At 34.8% G+C, this 19,045-nt stretch overlaps 1 protein-coding gene across 7 annotated transcripts in view; it reads left to right on the top strand.

The window, feature by feature from the left end:
- Positions 1-12,066, top strand: part of LOC123549549 (uncharacterized) — a 30,596-nt gene extending 18,530 nt beyond the window's left edge. For 2 of the 7 annotated variants that reach the window (XM_045337724.2, XM_045337722.2), the window contains exons 2-5: positions 4,413-5,066; positions 8,592-8,966; positions 9,820-10,036; positions 11,841-12,066. In XM_045337724.2, coding sequence (XP_045193659.1) covers positions 4,566-5,066; positions 8,592-8,966; positions 9,820-10,036; positions 11,841-12,019 — 1,272 coding nt within the window. In that variant the 5' untranslated portion in view covers positions 4,413-4,565 and the 3' untranslated portion in view covers positions 12,020-12,066. Of the gene's footprint in view, positions 1-3,721; positions 3,859-3,892; positions 4,038-4,158; positions 4,314-4,412; positions 5,067-8,591; positions 8,967-9,819; positions 10,037-11,840 lie in introns of those variants that run through there. The other 5 variants (XM_045337719.2, XM_045337721.2, XM_045337725.2 and 2 more) reach the window with 5 other exon arrangements.
- Positions 12,067-19,045: the final 6,979 nt, after the last annotated feature.

Genomic DNA, 19,045 nt, shown 5'->3' with positions numbered 1-19,045 from the left:
TAACATTTGACAAAATGCAACAAAGATCATCGAACAACATCATAACAGCTCCCAAAATAACAATTTAATCAAAATCAATCCAAAATGATCTCTTAGCTGGTCCAAATCCCAGGTATCTGTGGAATTAACAAAATAGTAAGCCGCCGTTCTAAATGTAACAAACAAAACATATGAACATTTCTTAAGTTATAAACATTCCAGTGTTAACACATTCTGACAAAGGAATATTAAAGAATAGAGTAATGTTCTACAAATAGACTGCCATTATTCGATTGCAGGTGCAAGAAACACTACACAATTCATTGAGAACAATAGTTGTCATACCAAGCTTTTACTTGTCTACCACGTCTTTAGCCCATTAATTATTGTAGACATATGTAAAACTTCCATCTGTTCAAGGTTATCTAACATTACTTTAAATGTTTTATTTTAACGTAACGTAAGTAAGGAATTATTAAATTGAAATAACTTAACAAGTCACAATATGCCATTTAACTGCAATTCACTTGAGGGAAAAGTACATTATTCTTTATTCATAATCACGTTTGTTTACTTGACTTCTGCATCACAAACTAATAGCTGATACATGTAACGGCAGGTTTAACCTTGTCATCGTCATATACGCTTAAGATTACTTATATATAACCGATACAAGTTCATTCGTTTTGCCGAACAACCATTGTAAATGTAATTAAACTAAATGTGAAGTTGTTAACTGATATACTGATAAACGGATATATCTCTACGCGTAATTACATTTCGCCAGTTCAATATGTTGCAAAAAAAACACATCAAGATTAGCACGTAGTGAACTATCGTCTTAAATAAAAAGGTAAAAACGAAGTACGTTTAAAATGAAAACAAGAAGACAAAGTGCATGCAAAACATGAATATTTTCATCGCTTTTATTACATCATATAAAATCTTAAATAGTATGCATATATGAGCCGTGCCATGAGAAAACCAACATAGTGGCTTTGCGACCAGCATGGATCCAGACCAGCCTGCGCATCCGCGCAGTCTGGTCAGGCTCCATGCTGTTCGCTAACAGTTTCTCCAATTCCAATAGGCTTTAAAAGCGAACAGCATGGAGCCTGACCAGACTGCGCGGATGCGCAGGCTGGTCTGGATCCATGCTGGTCGCAAACCCACTATGTTGGTTTTCTCATGGCACGGCTCATATTTTGTATACTTTTCTCATAAAGTATTTAAATCAGTATCAGTTCGTGCATATCATGCCATAATTTGGCAGAGATATAAAAACATGTTTAAAAAGAATTAGCATGTAATAATATTAAGCGTTATCTTATAAATTTATTGAATTCGTCTGGGAGTTATTTTGTCGCAGTAGCATGATGTTTTAAAGAAATCAGTTAATGTAATAAAATGTCGTTTTTGTATTGGTAAGCACTTGCTATCATTTGTCTGTAAAAAAACCTTCGTATTTGTTTTAAGAATTGCCATTTTGTATGTTGTTTCCTGTATGCAATTTTCTTACAAATTTTCTTGCAATTGTTCAATTAACAAATGAGCTAATGAATATTTTGCATCATGTATGTTTATAATGAATCAAGTCCGTTTTTAGATAGAACTGTAACAACCTTGCACTTTATGTTTATACAAATAAGGTTGTTTTGATTTGAAGTGAAAACTTTGTTTCTGTGATATCTGATACATATTTTGCATGAAATTGTTAACCAGTATTCATTCTTATCTGTAATTTATGCAAAGTTTAAAATGTATATCACTGAAAAAGTACAGACATAAAGAATATATAAAGCAGCATAAAATATTTCTAGATCTAGGCAATGATAGTTATTATAAGAAAGACAGAAAGTATTGCCTTCATCTAATAATACCTACCAGTTTTCTGGTAAAATACCTTAAGAAAGATTGTAAAGTATATTGTATATTAATTGAAAAAGTTCTTTCATACGCAATATTACGGTGCCCCTAAAGTGACATGTTACGCACTTTTTTATGCCCCCGAAGGGAGGCATATAGTTTTTGAACCGTCTGTCGGTCTGTCGGTCTGTCAGTCTGTCAGTCTGTCCGCATTTTTCGTGTCCGGTCCATATCTTTGTCATCGATGGATGGATTTTCAAATAACTTGGCATGAATGTGTCCCACAGTAAGACGACATGTCGCGCGCAAGACTCAGGTCCGTAGCTCAAAGGTCAAGGTCACACTTAGACATTAAAGGATAGTGCATTGATGGGCGTGTCCGGTCCATATCTTTGTCATCGATGGATGGATTTTCAAATAACTTGGCATGAATGTGTACCACAGTAAGACGACGTGTCGCGCACAAGACTCAGGTCCGTAGCTCAAAGGTCAAGGTCACACTTAGACATTAAAGGTTATTGCATTGATGGGCGTGTCCGGTCCATATCTTTGTCATCGATGGATGGATTTTCAAATAACTTGGCATGAATGTGTACCACAGTAAGACGATGTGTCGCGCGCAAGACCCAGGTCCGTACCTCAAAGGTCAAGGTCACACTTAGACATTAAGGGATAGTGCATTGATGGGCGTGTCCGGTCCATATCTTTGTCTTCGATGGATGGATTTTCAAATAACTTGGCATGAATGTGTACCACAGTAAGACGACGTGTCATGCGCAAGACCCAGGTCCGTATCTCAAAGGTCAAGGTCACACTTAGACATTAAGGGTTAGTGCATTGATGGGCGTGTCCGGTCCATATCTTTGTCATCGATGGATGGATTTTCAAATAACTTGGCATGAATGTGTACCACAGTAAGACGACGTGTCATGCGCAAGACCCAGATCCGTAGCTCAAAGGTCAAGGTCACACTTAGATGTTAAAGGTCTTTTTTCATGATAGTGCATTGATGGGCGTGTCCGGTCCATATCTTTGTCATTCATGCATGCATTTTAAAATAACTACGCATAAATGTGTGACACAGTAAGACGACGTGTCACGCGCAAGACCCAGCTCTGTAGGTCAAAGGTCCTAAACTCGAACATCGGCCATAACTATTCATTTAAAGTGCCATCGGGGGCATGTGTCATCCTATGGAGACAGCTCTTGTTTCCACTTAGGTAATGTGAGACTTTTTTATTTCGTTTAAACGAATTAGTTATTTCGTTTAAACGAAATAACATTTCGTATAAACGAAATGATTTCTTTAAACGAAATAACTATTTCGTTTAAACGAAATAACAACTAATTCGTTTAAACGAAATGATTTCGTTTAAACGAATTAGTTATTTCGTTTAAACGAAATCATTTCGTTTAAACGAAATAACATTTCGTTTTAACGAAATAACTAATTCGTTTAAACGAAATCATTTCGTTTAAACGAAATAACATTTCGTAAAAACGAAATGATTTCGTTTAAACGAAATAACTATTTCGTTTAAACGAATTAGTTATTTCGTTTAAACGAATTAGTTATTTCGTTTGAACGAATTAGTTATTTCGTTTAAACGAAATAGTTATTCGTTAAAACGAAATAACATTTCGTTTGAACGAAATAACTAATTCGTTAAAACGAAATGATTTCGTTTAAACGAAATAAAAAAAGTCTCGCATTACCTAAGTGGAAAAAAGTGCGTAACATGTCACTTTAGGGGCACCGTACAATATATCGACACACGTAATATTAACTATTTTTAACACAATACAAGCAGGTTCATGTACACTTTCTCTCTTGGCTGTAACCTACTGATTTTCTGCCTTCCCCTAAAATAACATTACTGAAGGAATGTAACAATTTATCGGATAATGTGCCTGGCGATGTACAGTTGTCAATAACGGATATCAATATTACAGTCAGTTGTTCGTAAGCACGTTCACACGGTAGGCTGCGCGAAGTATGAAATAATGTTCAAGGTTTATTTGATTGAATATTTGAACAATAAAAAGGATTAATTTAACTTTATTGATATCAGTTAAAATAATGTTTCAAGTTGTACAGGATGAAAAAAAAAAACAACAACAATGTATTTATTTAGTAAACGCATTTTTTTCCATCACTCTAGCACATTGTTGTGGCAGATTTAGTCAATGAGGTATTTATTACCGATTGGGTGTGTACAGTAATGTTAAGCAAAGGAGAAATATATTATAAGAATACACCAGTTATTTATGAATCATCGAGATTTTATTAAGTGACAAGTATGTAGTTTTATGTTGACATGAATGAAAAAGGAAACACGTCACATTAAATTGATCACTATCTTTCTACACTGTGTTTATTTATACCATGCCTTGATATAGTCAGACAACCGATTACTGTTTTGAGACTTAAATTTCACCCGTGATTAGTGCATATCCGATATCACAAGGTATTACTTAATCTTTACACTTTTGTAACACAGTTGTATACAATGTTTGCTTTGTTCACTAGACTTGTATTTAATACCTGATTTATTTTGTTATTTTAGGACCCGAGATGATCAAAGAGGATCGAATAGTTCCGTGTGAAGTGTGGAGTGATTAAAGAATGTTATACTTAAACCGCTTTTTTATTCAGTCCTAAAATGATATAATGCAGATGTGTATTTAACAATTCAAAGAACGGATTACACGCATGTGAGATGCGACTAGATTACAATAATAAGTCGCTAAGAGAGGTGACCATGACATGTGATGCTGACGAAATCGCACGGATTATGTACGCCAACACTACGCATATATCAATGTATTTTGTTATAACTTTATCTGCCGTTGCAGTATTCGTAGGAACCAAGAAGATCTTTAGCAAAGTACGCAGAGAAATGGCCCAAATGACTGTGGTAGTGGTAGGGGCGGGACCTATTGGTTTGACTTCCGCACTAATTGCAGTTCAGTGTAAACGTGTTAAGAAATTAGTGCTATACGAAGAACAGAGTAAGTCAAATGTTGAGAGACGGTCCTACCAGATTGCCATACAATCCTCAAATGTATCACTTCTCAGGAGCTACGGGATAGACTTTGACAACTTAGAAGGACTTTGGCACAATGGATGTTTTTATACACGTGTAGGAATTTACCTTGAATATATCATACACGTGTTGCCACTTTATTCCACAGAAGTTGAAATTAACTTTGGCACTAAGGTGAGTTAAAATTTTATACTTATATATTTTCTAAATCAAACTATTTACTAGATCTGTATTAAAACACGAATGGAATAAACATAGAAGTAATAAACAGACACAGTCATACATGTATTTAAGTTTTGATAGGAAACGAATAACTTAGTAGTATATTTACCTATTTGATTATCTATTTAGATAGGAATATACATTTATGTCATCCTTGAAGGTAAGCATAGCAGAATATTTTTACAAAGTCATAATTAATAAATATTTTACAACGTCCAATATAATAATTGAACACTTCTTTGTACATTACCTCACATGTTACATATGTTAAGATAGATGCACTGCCATTGAAGGTTTATATGAGCCGTGCCATGCGAAAACCAACATAGTGGGTTTGCGACCAGCATGGATCCAGACCAGCCTGCGCATCCGCGCAGTCTGGTCAGGCTCCATGCTGTTCGCTTTTAAAGCCTACTGGAATTGGAGAAACTGTTAGCGAACAGCATGGATCCTGACCAGACTGCGCGGATGCGCAGGCTGGTCTGGATCCATGCTGGTCGCAAACCCACTATGTTGGTTTTCTCATGGCACGGCTCATATAACAAACGTTCATTATAAGGTTAATTAAAGAGTACGTATAACTTTCATACCTAAAAAGGTAAAAAACATGATATGTTGTGTTGTTAATAACCATTGATACTCTACGCGCTGTACAGTGCAGAAATATCGATGTTTTCATTGATCATATCATTTACGATGTTCACAGTATTTGACTGTTGACCCAGTGGTTGTTCTTGGTACGTCATACCCAGTTGGACATTTCTTTATCATTTCATTTATTAACTGCATAAACATGTTACTATGTCGGCTTTACTTCTTAAAACATGTCGTCTAAAAGTGTATGTTATTTCGATCTAAAATCCCGTACTGTCTTCTAAACCATTTAAAAAACATGTCTACAAAATTCGGTCTTAATGTACGGCCGTTATACCGCATTAAAAATGTCTTGATTTTTCGTGTTACAGCGTATACGCTAAACCGTATAAAGGTACTATAAAAATCAGGATACATATCCAATAGAAATGCCACGTATCAAGATTGTACCTTTCTTAAAGCTGATGAATCAGATTTTGGTCAACTAATGGATTTGTTCAAAACTTGAGCATTTGATCATTTACCCGATATCTACCCGATTTATATTTCTAATATATACGCCTGTTATTGCCTTTATCTAAAATCGCCAGAAAGACTGCAAGTAGTCTATACATTCTAAATATGCATGAGACTATGGCAATTTAACCTGTTTATATCTTGGATATTCATTGTTTACTTCATAGATACTAATATTATATTTCATATTGTATTTTAGATACTGCCTTTATCAAATAGGAAAAAAAAAACAACAAAAACAGTAAATTAGTTTGGGGAAAATAGCGAGAAACGATCGTAATTTCTTTTTTTCTGTTCTGCTCTTAAATGATTAATGCGCACCAAACATATTTGAGAACATGTAGAAAAAAATATTGTGGCTCTACTATTCTTTCTATTTCATCATTCTGAGTATTTTTGAATAGCGTATACTAATCAAAAATGTCAAATGTCAGTAATGTCAATTTTATGTCACGTTAGTACAGTGAAGTCGTATGTTATTAAAAGTAGAATTTTGTGTCTGGTTATCGTATTTCATGACACAAAGCATATTAAGTGTATTGCGCAGCCATGTGGGTAAAATGTCAAGGGTATTCCGAAAAACACGGATCAAAAAGACATTCGATATAAATTATGAAGACTGCTCAGTATTTCATATACTAGAGCTACGGTATACATAGATTGAGGGGAAGCGAGTGCTCATTGTGATAAAATATATCTGTGGTTATTTGTTGTGCTGTATCTGAGAAGCTACTTTGGAGAATGAAGTTCTTTCAAGACAGATATGAAAACAAATTCTAATCAGACCCAGTCAATTTTTTTTACAGATTTTCGAAACGTGAATCAGACTTGAAATGCTTTTGAAATGACAGGCCTAACTCTAAAATATGCTTGAATAACATTGTTTGTTCGAAAAAAAAACTAAAAGAAATCATTTGGACCAGTTTTCAGATGCGATTTACTAAATGATATCATACTTCATGTAAAAAATTTATTTGTGTTTCAACTGTCAACCTACCGGTAGTTATTCAGTTCTATTAATCCTGTACCGACATGACTGTAGATACTCTTAAAGAAATGAATTAACATATGTGTGTTTTAGCTGATCACACAAACAAATGACAAATATTGCAATTGAAAAATTCCTAGGCTAAGGGTTTAGTTTGTTAATGAGATAAACAACAAAGTTCATTTGAACTTATTTGCCAGTTCATCAACCAACACAGATCAGTTTAAACTTTAGATCCCGCCCGCTTAGCTCAGTAGGGAGAGTGTTGGTCTACGGATCGCGGGGTCGCGAGTTCGATCCCCGGGCGGGGCGTATGTTCTCCGTGACGATTTGACTAAAGACATTGTGTCTGAAATCATTCGTCCTCCACCTCTGATAATTCATGCGGGAAGTTGGCAGTTACTTGCGGAGAACAGGTTAGTACTGGTACAGAATCCAGGAACACTGGTTAGGTTAACTGCCCGCCGTTACATGACTGAAATACTGTTGAAAAACGGCGTTATAAACCCAAAACAAACAAACAAATGTTTAAACTTTAGCATCAATTGGAATTAATTCATGACCTTTTCGTAGCATATGCAAACATCAAATGTCACTCTGTGACAAAACGTATTAACAAAATAGGCCGTCTCGGGTATTTTCTTGTCAACATGTTACCGTATCTGACTTTGGTCTTGTTCTTGTCAGTATACCACTGTTTCATATACATGTATATATTCAGCAAAACAGCACTTGAGATATTTTAAAATGTCCAGTTTCTTTACATTCTCGTGAACAATACGTATATTGTAAGAAATACGTACATATTAAGTGTAACTTTTACAAAGAACTGTCAACAGACTGAAGTCCTCATTATTCATACGTGATAAAGGAGTTTAAAACTCCATTTCTTTCTTCACTCTTACAATATTTTTTCTTGAGACCTCAAGTCACTTGATGCCTTCATGTATATCAGCGGTAACGTTTTGCAAAGTACAATATTTGCCAGAAAACTGTCACTCATATTAGGAACATAACTTTAAATGCAAATGTAAAGGATCTTTTTGTTATCCGATTTGAATAGGTTTGACTTTAGCATGGCAGTTATCGTTTCATGATAGTTTTGTCATTTAAGAAAATTGTCTTTACAATGCATACATCCCAGTGGTCATTCGTGTTAGTGATGAACACGTGCGTGTGACAACTCATATGCTCAGCTGTATTCTCTTATGTCCTTTGAAAGAACATTGTGGCAAGATGATGTAGTACTTGTTTTCTGTGCATATTATAAGTAGAGGACAATACAATAGAGTTAACATAAAATAATAATGTTTGGGAAACAAAATAATATGTGAGATTTACAAACAAAAATGCTTACCACTTTCTCTGTTTCGTTTCAGTTTTGCCGTGAGAGTAGTGATGTTGTCGACAACTTAACGGGTCGTAAATTGGTCATCTGTTGCGATGGTTCTACAGGGCTTGCTTCACGTGCTTTAGGTCTCAGTGACGAATGTGTCATGCATTCCAGTGGAATATTTGGAGCTGTAGCTGCAATAGAACGTAACAATCAGACATTAGTGCCAACTCCAGAAAAACGTGTACATAATTTATCTTTCGATCTCTCAGCGTACGTATCGTCTGCTTATGAAGATGATGGGCGGACAAACTTTACTTTGAAGATATTTGGAAATTCCAAGTGCAGATATTTGGCGTTAGCTGTCAATAAATGTGATTCAAATGTGGTCAGAGCTTTGAAAACAGTATTAGATAAATCGGTAAGTGCTTTTATGTTATTAACCTATGAATTCCTGTTGGATATTAGCCCTAATGTCTTGTTTTCAAGTATTGTCCGTTCTTATGGCTGTTGGCAATGGTATGAGCGTTCCCGACAGTTATGCTATACATGTATCGGACGTTGTGTTGTGAAGTCTTTAATAACGTATCTATAGTATGGACTATGGTAATTTAAGGTATTGACTTGCTACTTACTTTTTCAGATACAAAGAATTATTTTCCTTTTTCTACTTAAGCATTTATTCGCAAATGAGACTTTAAGCTTGTATTTCTTTTGACTTTTGTGTCCGTCAAACTAACTGTCCCACCTCTCCTCACACTCCCACCCGCCCAAAAAAAATTTAACTATCTTGATATTGTTTTCTTGTATCCAGTCGTCCTCCCCATTCCAAACCCTTTTATATTACAATGCCAAGCCCACACCCATTTGACTATCCGTTTCTTGTTCTTGATATTGTTTCTTGGTATTCCGTCACCCCCGTTACCCCGGCCATGTTACTAAACACAAAGTCTCCCAAAATGATAATGACACACTATCTCCCACATAAACCCGAACCCAAATAACCCCCAGCTCAACCCCACAAAAATATTTTTCGTGTTTTATTTTTGTTTTGACTTGATTGTGTTTCTCCGTACTGTTTTCATACTTAACCAACTTCCACCAACCAAACATTGCTCACTCAAAATTACCTCTGCTCTAAATGTGCTCCTGTTAAAAACTTTTGCGGGAAGCTTCGTTGTCCGCAGAAACATTTTGATACATTTATTACATACGGGTGCAGTATGATGGTATGAAATAATTTTGAAAGCTGACTGATCAGTTCATAATTACAGATGATGAGAAATATATTTTTGAAATGTTTCAACACGTACAAGCGGTCGGACGAAGCAAGTATCAGCGACTCTTACTGCCTTAACAACATGAAATTCAGCCCAAGGATGTACGAGATCAAATTATCACAAAGGATTGAGAGTGTAGCTTATATCTCAGACTGCGATCTCTTCATAATCACAGAAGGGGAAGCATCCAGGTCATATAACTATAACACAGGTAATTTCTAATCAAATACGTGCTATTATATGAAATGTTTATTTATAAAATGATTGGATTATCAGAATATTTATACTTTGCTTCAGGAAATTGCGTCATGCTTTGACCTATTAACCAATTATATTTGTGTCTGACTACGAAGAAAGTCTTGATGGCCGAGTGGTTAAGGTCGCTGGCATCGAGTCAATTTCCCTTCATAGATGTTGGTTTATTTCGGGGGTTAAAGTTTTACGTGAGAAAGCCATCCTGGGCCCATTTGTTCGAAACTTTAACAGTTGATTAAGCTAACAGTCGATTAACTTTTAAAGTAATATTTCAACATTTTAGAACACTTATAAAAACAAATGTATGACTTAAGGATTACGAACACTACAATGTCTTTACAATAAAATTAAAGCATCATTCTAGTGTTTCCCACCGAGACTAGTATTTTGAATCAAACTTTTACAGGCGATTAGTTTAACAGTCTGATAAAGTTTCAGACAACTGGACCCAGGTGTCTTATGGTAGAGATAGGCCCTAAAATTTTCAATGATAGAATTACATTAAATAAAGTCTAGAAATTAATTTCCAAGTCCTTGAAATAACCAAAAATGATTTCACAAATGTGAAGTTTATGATACTTTTGTTAATATCAATAACAGAAGTTTTAATTTTTAATTTAAAGTTGTGATCCACAAAGAATAACAACTCTTGCCTTGGGCTAGTACTTATAAGTAGAGATCTATTAGTTTACTTCCCTTGCAATTACACAATTGAGTGGAAAATGAAAACTGTTTAAGACACAATATCATACTTTTTTGCACAACAAAATCATTAAGGTTGTATTCATTTGTGTTTGATTTACCCCACAAGACATGGTTCCTATGATTCTGTCAACTTACATATGGTAAAAAATTAACTTTTAACAAGCCAATAATAAAACGAAATACCAGTAGGTAAATAATAGTGCAGATAATACAGTTTTGCTTGTATCAAAATGTCACAGTAGATCCACTTTTGTAATACAGAACACCTGGTAGGATTAGTAAAGGTGCAATTATATTGATCTCTATTTCCTATGCCTACTTATGGAAGGTCGGTGGTTCTACCCATGTGCTAGGCCATTCCAGAAACAATGCCTGAAAGCGCACATTTGGTCATCCTTTCTGAAGCTGGAAAAGCCGCCATATAACCAAAATTCTGTCGTTATGACTTTAAAACCAACAATAATATCTGACTATAAAACAAGGGGTCACACGTTAGAGACCCCTTTCATTAAATTGAAAGGACAAAAATTTGGACAAGTACCAATTATAGTTAGTTTACACCTGGTATGCTCAAGAACTAAGCAAGCTTCTGGAATCAGAACGTCTATATATTGCATAAAAAATATATACTTCACCTAATATATGGTTTACCGGTTGTGACTATAAATAAGCTTGCAAGAAACCAAATTTTTTGAGTGCAACGTAGATTTTAGATCAGTGACGATTATCGATATTAGAAGAAGAATATCAGTTTACTACTGTTTCTCAATAATACATGTCCAGTTCATTTACTATAGAAAATTCAATATACGCTAAACGTAGGACAAAATCCTTCCGTTTAACATCTAAAGAATTAATTAGTTACAAAGATACATTGTATTACTTCCGTGTATCCTATCAAGAACCGATCAGGTAGATTAGACAACATTTACCTACTAAATAGATGGCTCCTGCAAATTGCTTTTTGCAGTACAAAGGCTGGTTCTTCTGTGCTATTTGAAACAACAGTTTACCAATGTACTTTGATAAACCTTATTTTGGTTTGTATCTTTCAGGAATGGATATCAATATTGGTTTGAAAGGTTTAACTGCGCTCCAGCCATTCATAGAAAAGGTGACCTTGGCTGAAACAGAACATTCCATCATGAAATCCCTTCTATTCAAAATGGAACATTCCGATAGGATATGTACAGAGTTTTTAAAATTTGGACTGAGAGAGTATATGTTTTTGTGATGCTTGTTTTATATATTTTGTTGTTTTTAATAAAATATCATGCGCAATATATATTTATTCTTAAACATATTGGCAACCGATCTAAGCGCTAAAACACCTTGAACAAATTAATTGACAGCTTACTTGTGTAGTGAAATTGGTACCTTCCAAGCTTTGTGCGACTTTACCTAAATCAAAATTGTGAATCGATCGTATGAATGGTTTAAAATATTTACGACGGCTTTGTCCAAATAAGAACTGTAAACCATAAATAACGGAATATATTAATGTTCTATGTAAAAGATAAAAAAAAGCTATGGGAAATATATCTACAGGCAACAGGTTTTAAACAAGAGTTTAAGTGTCGACCTGTTGTCAAGGGGTCTCCAGTATATACATTCATCGTTGGTCAAGTTGACAGATGCAATATTATTAAGAAACGTAAGGAATACGCGCTGGTCTGATTATTTGTCTGATTTTAGTGAATTCATGTTTCAAAATATCATCTCACAATTACTGGCCAAACTTATCAGAAGCCAGACAGCTTATATAATAATTATTTTTTATTCAGATTTCATACCAATCAAGAAAGTAGATAGCTTATATGGGAAATTTTGTGTGTTACAGTTTGACATTTACTAAGATTTATGATACTACGAAAAAATGAAGGTTACATTTATTGCAGCTTATGGTGGTTGCTTTAGATCCTTTAGAGACAACTAAACAAATTTCATACTCTTTTTGATTATATCTGTTCATGAGAGGTAATGGAATAAAGTCTCAAACTTTGGTCGCCTTAAAACGTTGAACATGCGGCTATCTGTAAATTGTTACCCTCTGTAAATCGTTACCCGTATTTTTCATTTTGTGGATCTGTACATGCATATTCGGATATTGTTTTGGCCCGCCTCGGCGAAACGATATTATGATAGGAATTTTATATGAAAATCTACGATAAAGTCGTGGAGAGAAGAAGGTTCTCGCCAAGGAATAAATTATTTGTATTGGACCAGCAGCTGTGCTTAATTGTAATATGAAGACACTCTCTCAAGAATAAATTCTTTGCGTCGGACATAGCTGCAATGCTTTATCGACACATCTACTCTGCCTTACTGTGACCTCTCTATCTCTGTCTCTCTCTCTCCGGTGTGGCTCCAACACCGGAGCTCTCAATCCGGAGCGAACGCTCTACCACCGAGCTATCATGGCACACGATTCCACTTTCAGTGAAGTGATTTTGTCTCCAATGCGGAAGGTCGCGGTTTTGACCAAGGATGTGAAAAATGGTATCATTGCTCTCTTAACATGTTCAGCATTATGCGAACAGAATACGTTCATCTCTCAAACTCGTAATCTCGCATGAATGAGACGTGGAGGCTGATGTCTAAATTGGTAGAATTTGTTTCAGGATGCGCCTTAAATTAGTGTAAAAATAGTACTTTTGTATCACAATATAGGATCCGATATACTGTTTTCGTGCTGATTATACATGTAAAGGGGAACATGTCTGACATGTACATGTAATCGACGAGCGTCACTAGTTTTTACAAACCTAAGCTTGTACCTTTTATGCTGTAATTAATGTCCTGTTTATACAACAGAAACTCTGTGGTCTTTTGAGACATGCTGTTGATAGCTGCGTCTGTCAATTTCAAATAATTTGATGCCAACAGATTTATAATAGGATCATTGGTAAATATAAAACAAACATCCTTCACTTCAAAATATAAATGTAGGTTACAACCTGTTCTGCTTGACAGTTGCTTATTGATATGCTTGATGAAAACATGACAGTGTAATTATGCTTTGGCCCATTCCATATGAATGTCTTGACATTTTGTTGGCGTGTTTTCTTAGCAGACGGGTTTTTACAGAGTTTTATTGTCTTAAGTTGCTGCACACAAATGTTACAATATATTCCTACAGACATACTAAGCACAGGCAAGAACGACTGAAAACTATTTATTGCTTTTGGCAGAAGTTTTGCAAAAATATACAATAAATGAGAGCTGTATAAAAACAAGCATAGTTTAGGAATTGAACTTAATTGTCGAGACTAAGGCAATTTTAAACCGATTGTATAGTTATTGATTTTAACATTTATTCTGTCTACTTTGTCAACGACTTGTATAGTAAAGTGATCGTGTTTAGTTTTATTTATGTCTTATTATCTAACAGCATAATAGTGTTGCGCTTTACCAACGCCATTTATAATGCAATAACATTTCATCTATGCACTTAACTTTCCATGCATGTTGTGCACATTGAGACATGCTGAAATGAAACAAAGTACGTTGGCGTCTCAAAATCGTCTGCCCCTTACAGCTTGGTTTTGAAACCTCGCCTGGGGTGTATTATTCTAACATGTAAGGTTTTCATCCAACTGGATAACGTATTGGTTAGTAGCTATATTATTTTCATGTAAAATAGGATATCCTATTCTTTAGGCAAGAATAGCTGAATGTGTCAACTGTATATCACGTAATGAATGTAAAGAAAAATTACAGTCATTCTTTAAAACCTTAAGTTGAAAACTAAAGTGATAAATAACGGAAGGATGCAATATTTATTTCTTGATTTTAAGACACGGAAATGAAAAAGATGTGCGAGGGATATCAATAATTACGTAGACTGGTCACATAACTTTTTTCATAGTACTTGCAACATGTTAAAAATGGTACCATTTGAAAGAGTAAACCTTTTCCTATTGACTGACTTCATTAGAATAGCATGACATAGCATCGTACGAAGCAACAGGATATAATCTAAAGAAATAATCTGACTTTATGCCTATCAACACTATCGCTGAAATAATCCGTTAACTAATTAAATGGCAGCAATCGTATTTATCATTTTTGTCAATAATTCTCGTCAGCTGCCGTCATAATTCTGTTAAAGCTTTTCGCATTACTCTTTGATGAAAATCCAATTGATCACAAGCGAAGACCACCATATGACAAAGTGCATCTGATACAAATGAACTGTCTTAACTCTGTAATAACTGTAAGTGATTTGCGTTGGAAATCAAGTCACGTCCACATATTTCAGATGATAAGGCAGATCTGAAGAAAAAAACCCTACACACCGCTTTAATCATTATTTCAACATTTTTTTCAATAACTGACTCGATAACTTGTTCGTTCATGAAAGAATTCTACGTTCTTATGTGCTTATGTTGGTTTTGAATCAATGTACCGGTTTGGTCAAGGAGTATGTCAAAGTCAGCATAGTCCTTAGTTTGTTATCGACATATTTATTGTTTTTCGCAAAATAAACATCTTATTATATCGAACAAAGGGACATTTGGTACACAGCAACTGCTGGTCGGCATTTATACCGTACATGCTAATGCTGGGCAAATATAGTACATCTGCTACACAACGTAGTACATAAAATGACGTTCAATCTTTGAAAGAGTTATTTGAAAACGTTTCAGTCGGAAATATTTTATCGTTTCTGAAACAGATAGGAATATTTTAAAAAAATCTAACGTTTTATATTTTTATTTACATCTTCCAATATTATTATGTTTGCAGCTGATATTTTAACACACACTCATATACATTTTTACATAACTGATTTTAGATATGCTTTACATTTTTAGCTCACCTGAGCAATGCTCAGGTGAGTTTTTCTGATCACTCGATGTCCGGCGTCCGGCGTCTGTCAACATTTAGCTTGTGTATGCGATTGAGGCTGTATTTTTCAATTAATCTTCATGAATATTGGTCAGAATGATAACCTTGATGAAATCTAGGCCGAGTTCGAAAATGGGTCATCTCGGGTCAAAAACTAGGTCACTAGGTCAAATCAAAGAAAAATATTGTGTATGCGATAGAGGCTGTATTTTTCAATTGATCTTCATGAGTACTGGTCAGAATAATAACCTTGATGAAATCTAGGCCGAGTTTGAAAATGGGTCATCTCGGGTCAAAAACTAGGTCACTAGGTCAAATCAAAGAAAAACCTTGTGTATGCGATAGAGGCTGTATTTTTCAATTGATCTTCATGAATAATGGTCACAATGATAACCTTGATGAAATCTAGGCCGAGTTCGAAAATGGGTCATCTCGGGTCAAAAACTAGGTCACTAGCTTAGGTCAAATCAAAGAAAAACCTTGTGTATGCGATAGAGGCTGTATTTTTCAATTGATCTTCATGAATATTGGTCAGAATGATTACCTTGATGAAATCTAGGCCGGGTTTGAAAATGGGTCATCTGCAGTCAAAAACTAGGTCACTAGGTCAAATCAAAGAAAAACCTTGTGTATGCGATAGAGGCTGTATTTTTCATTTGATCTTCATGAATATTGGTCAGAATGATTGCCTTTATAAAATCTAGGCCGAGTTCGAAAATGGGTCATCTCAGGTCAAAAACCTAGGTCACTAGGTCAAATCAAAGAAAAACCTTGTGTATGCGATAGAGGCGGTATTTTTCAATTGATCTTCATGAATTTTGGTCAGAATGATTACCTTGATGAAATCCAGGCCGAATTCGAAAATGGGTCATCTCGGGTCAAAAACTAGGTCACTAGGTCAAATCAAGGAAAAACCTTGTGTATGCGATAGAGGCTGTATTTTTCAACTGATCTTCATGAAATTTAGCCAGAATGATTACCTTGATAAAATCTAGTTCGAGTTCGAAAATGTGTCATCTGGGGTCAAAAACTAGGTCACTAGGTCAAATCGAAGAAAAACCTTGTGTATGCAATAGAGGATGTAGTTTTCAATTGATCTTCATGAATTTTGGTCAGAATGATTGCCTTGATGACATCTAGGTTGAGTTTGAATATGGATTATCTGAGGTCAAAAACTAGGTCACTAGGTCAAATTAAAGAAAATCTTGTGTATGCGATAGAGACTGTTTTTTTTTTCAATTGATTTTTATGAAATTTGGTCAGGATGATTGCCTTAATGAAATCTAGGTCGAAGTTGAATATGGGTCACCTGAGGTCAAAAACAAGGTCATTTGGTCAAATCAAAGAAAAAACTTGTGTATGTGATAGAGGCTGTATTTTTTAATTGATCTTCATGAATTTTGGTCAGAATGATTGCCCTGATAAAATCTAGGTCGAATTTGAACATGGGTCATCTAGGGTCAAAAACTAGGTCATATCTAAGAAAATGCTTGTTTTATCGCAAGAGACCAATTTTTTGGTCCAATCTTAATGAAAATTGGTCAGAATATTTGTTTCTATGAAATCACTAGGTCAAACATGTTTTACACTGTTATGGTGTGTTTCTTATGTGAGCGACCTAGGGCCATCTTGGCCCTCTTGTTACATGGATGTTTTTAGATATGTTTTACATTCTTACGTCAGAGTTTATACTTTACAGTTGGCGCTTGCAATATGACTTCTTCTCGGCGATATATGACCATTTTGTGTCGATTCGCCGTAAAACCTCACTCACTCACTCACATCTGCGCGTGTTATTATAAGTATGGTCTTCAAATATAGTTTTGCATTAAAATAATTCATAATTAAAGAGCTAAACTGTTGACACTTGCAAAAACAAAACACAACAGTGAACTATTACATCACAACTGTTAAAATAAATAATAAAAGTAAAATAAAATAAAATAAAATGAAATAAAAGTAAAAATAAAGTAAAGCTCCTGGAATGGATACTAACTTCGAACTGAATCAACAAACATGTACATACTTTTGTTATATAATCTAAAAGTTTTAAAAGTCGAGCCCAAATATCCAACAGGAAAGAACACATGTAGTCTTACATTCAGCTTTCTACATGGCAATGTACACACGTGCGTTTGAAATGTCAGGGAGACAGTGACATAGTTAAAACAGCCTCTAAGTAAATGAGAAACTTTGTACTTCGACTGTAACCGAAACGATAATGCACTAAGTGATGAAGAACCAATTGGTAAACTTATTGCAATGTAAGAAAATATTTTAATGGAGCGATTTTCTGGTTTGTTTTCTATTACGTATTCCTTTTTTACTTATCCAAGCAATATAATACAGATTCGGTTTGGTTGAGCCGGTTCATGAGAGGTAATTAAATGTTCAACACCCTTCACACCCTCCGAAAGGAAAAGAAAAAAAGTAACAAACTCACCAAATCTGCATTGATCATACCATATAGAGGTAGCTATATAACACGTTTTCCACGTTAAAAGATGATGTCGGTTTCGACTTGTTCTACCTAATAAGGAAGGGATACAATAAAAGCAAAACATGGTACCACCAAACATGGATGTAAAATAGCAATATGGCATAGGTAATTACCAATAGGTTTCAGAGTTCTAAAAAAATGTTGACTAGACTTAGTCATTGCGCGACAAAAAGCTTTATAATTAGATGTGACAAAAACACGCTCTAATTATTAGAAATGAGTTGAGAAACCTATTTCGTATCATTTGTAATTTGTATCTCTAGGAGTTATTACATATATACTGTTACAACACAGTGTTTCAGCTGTTGATTATGAAAATGCACAGGGCATTCATGTAAGATAGTTCTAAAGTATTGTTTGATAATTGGCTTGTACTACATGTCATGCAACTGCGAAATCAGCTATACATACATATACATGCCACCGCAGAAATTAGAGGCTAGCATTACAGGCCTGCATTGCAACACTGAACAAGTGTCTTGTGCAATTGAGAATTTCCATATGTTTTTACATGTAGTATCATCACTTGGATTTGAAGTGTTTATTTAACAAAGATTCCACACATAAAATAAATCGAAACAAGTTTATAACCTGTTCTACAAGCAAATTTATGAAAGAAAAAATTTTCATAAAGGTGTTAGCCACTTAATAATTTCTTTTCTTATATTCTGCGGAAAATATCAAAACTTGCTGCAAATTGAAATTCATTGATCTGCCTAAAACTAGTAGATCTAGTTGCTTCGCACCCGTCAAACGTACATATTATGGTAAGGTCAGATCCAATACTGGCATGATTAGAGATTTTGTTGGCGTATTTACTAATCAGACGGTTTACTGATACGGAGATTGCTGAGCACCAATATTACAAAACAATATTATTCGCAGACGTGAGTGAAATTTTATACATAT

This window comes from Mercenaria mercenaria, chromosome 6, assembly GCF_021730395.1.
Source record: "Mercenaria mercenaria strain notata chromosome 6, MADL_Memer_1, whole genome shotgun sequence".
Lineage (NCBI taxonomy): Eukaryota > Metazoa > Mollusca > Bivalvia > Venerida > Veneridae > Mercenaria > Mercenaria mercenaria.
This window is presented reverse-complemented; position numbering and strand designations above follow the sequence as displayed.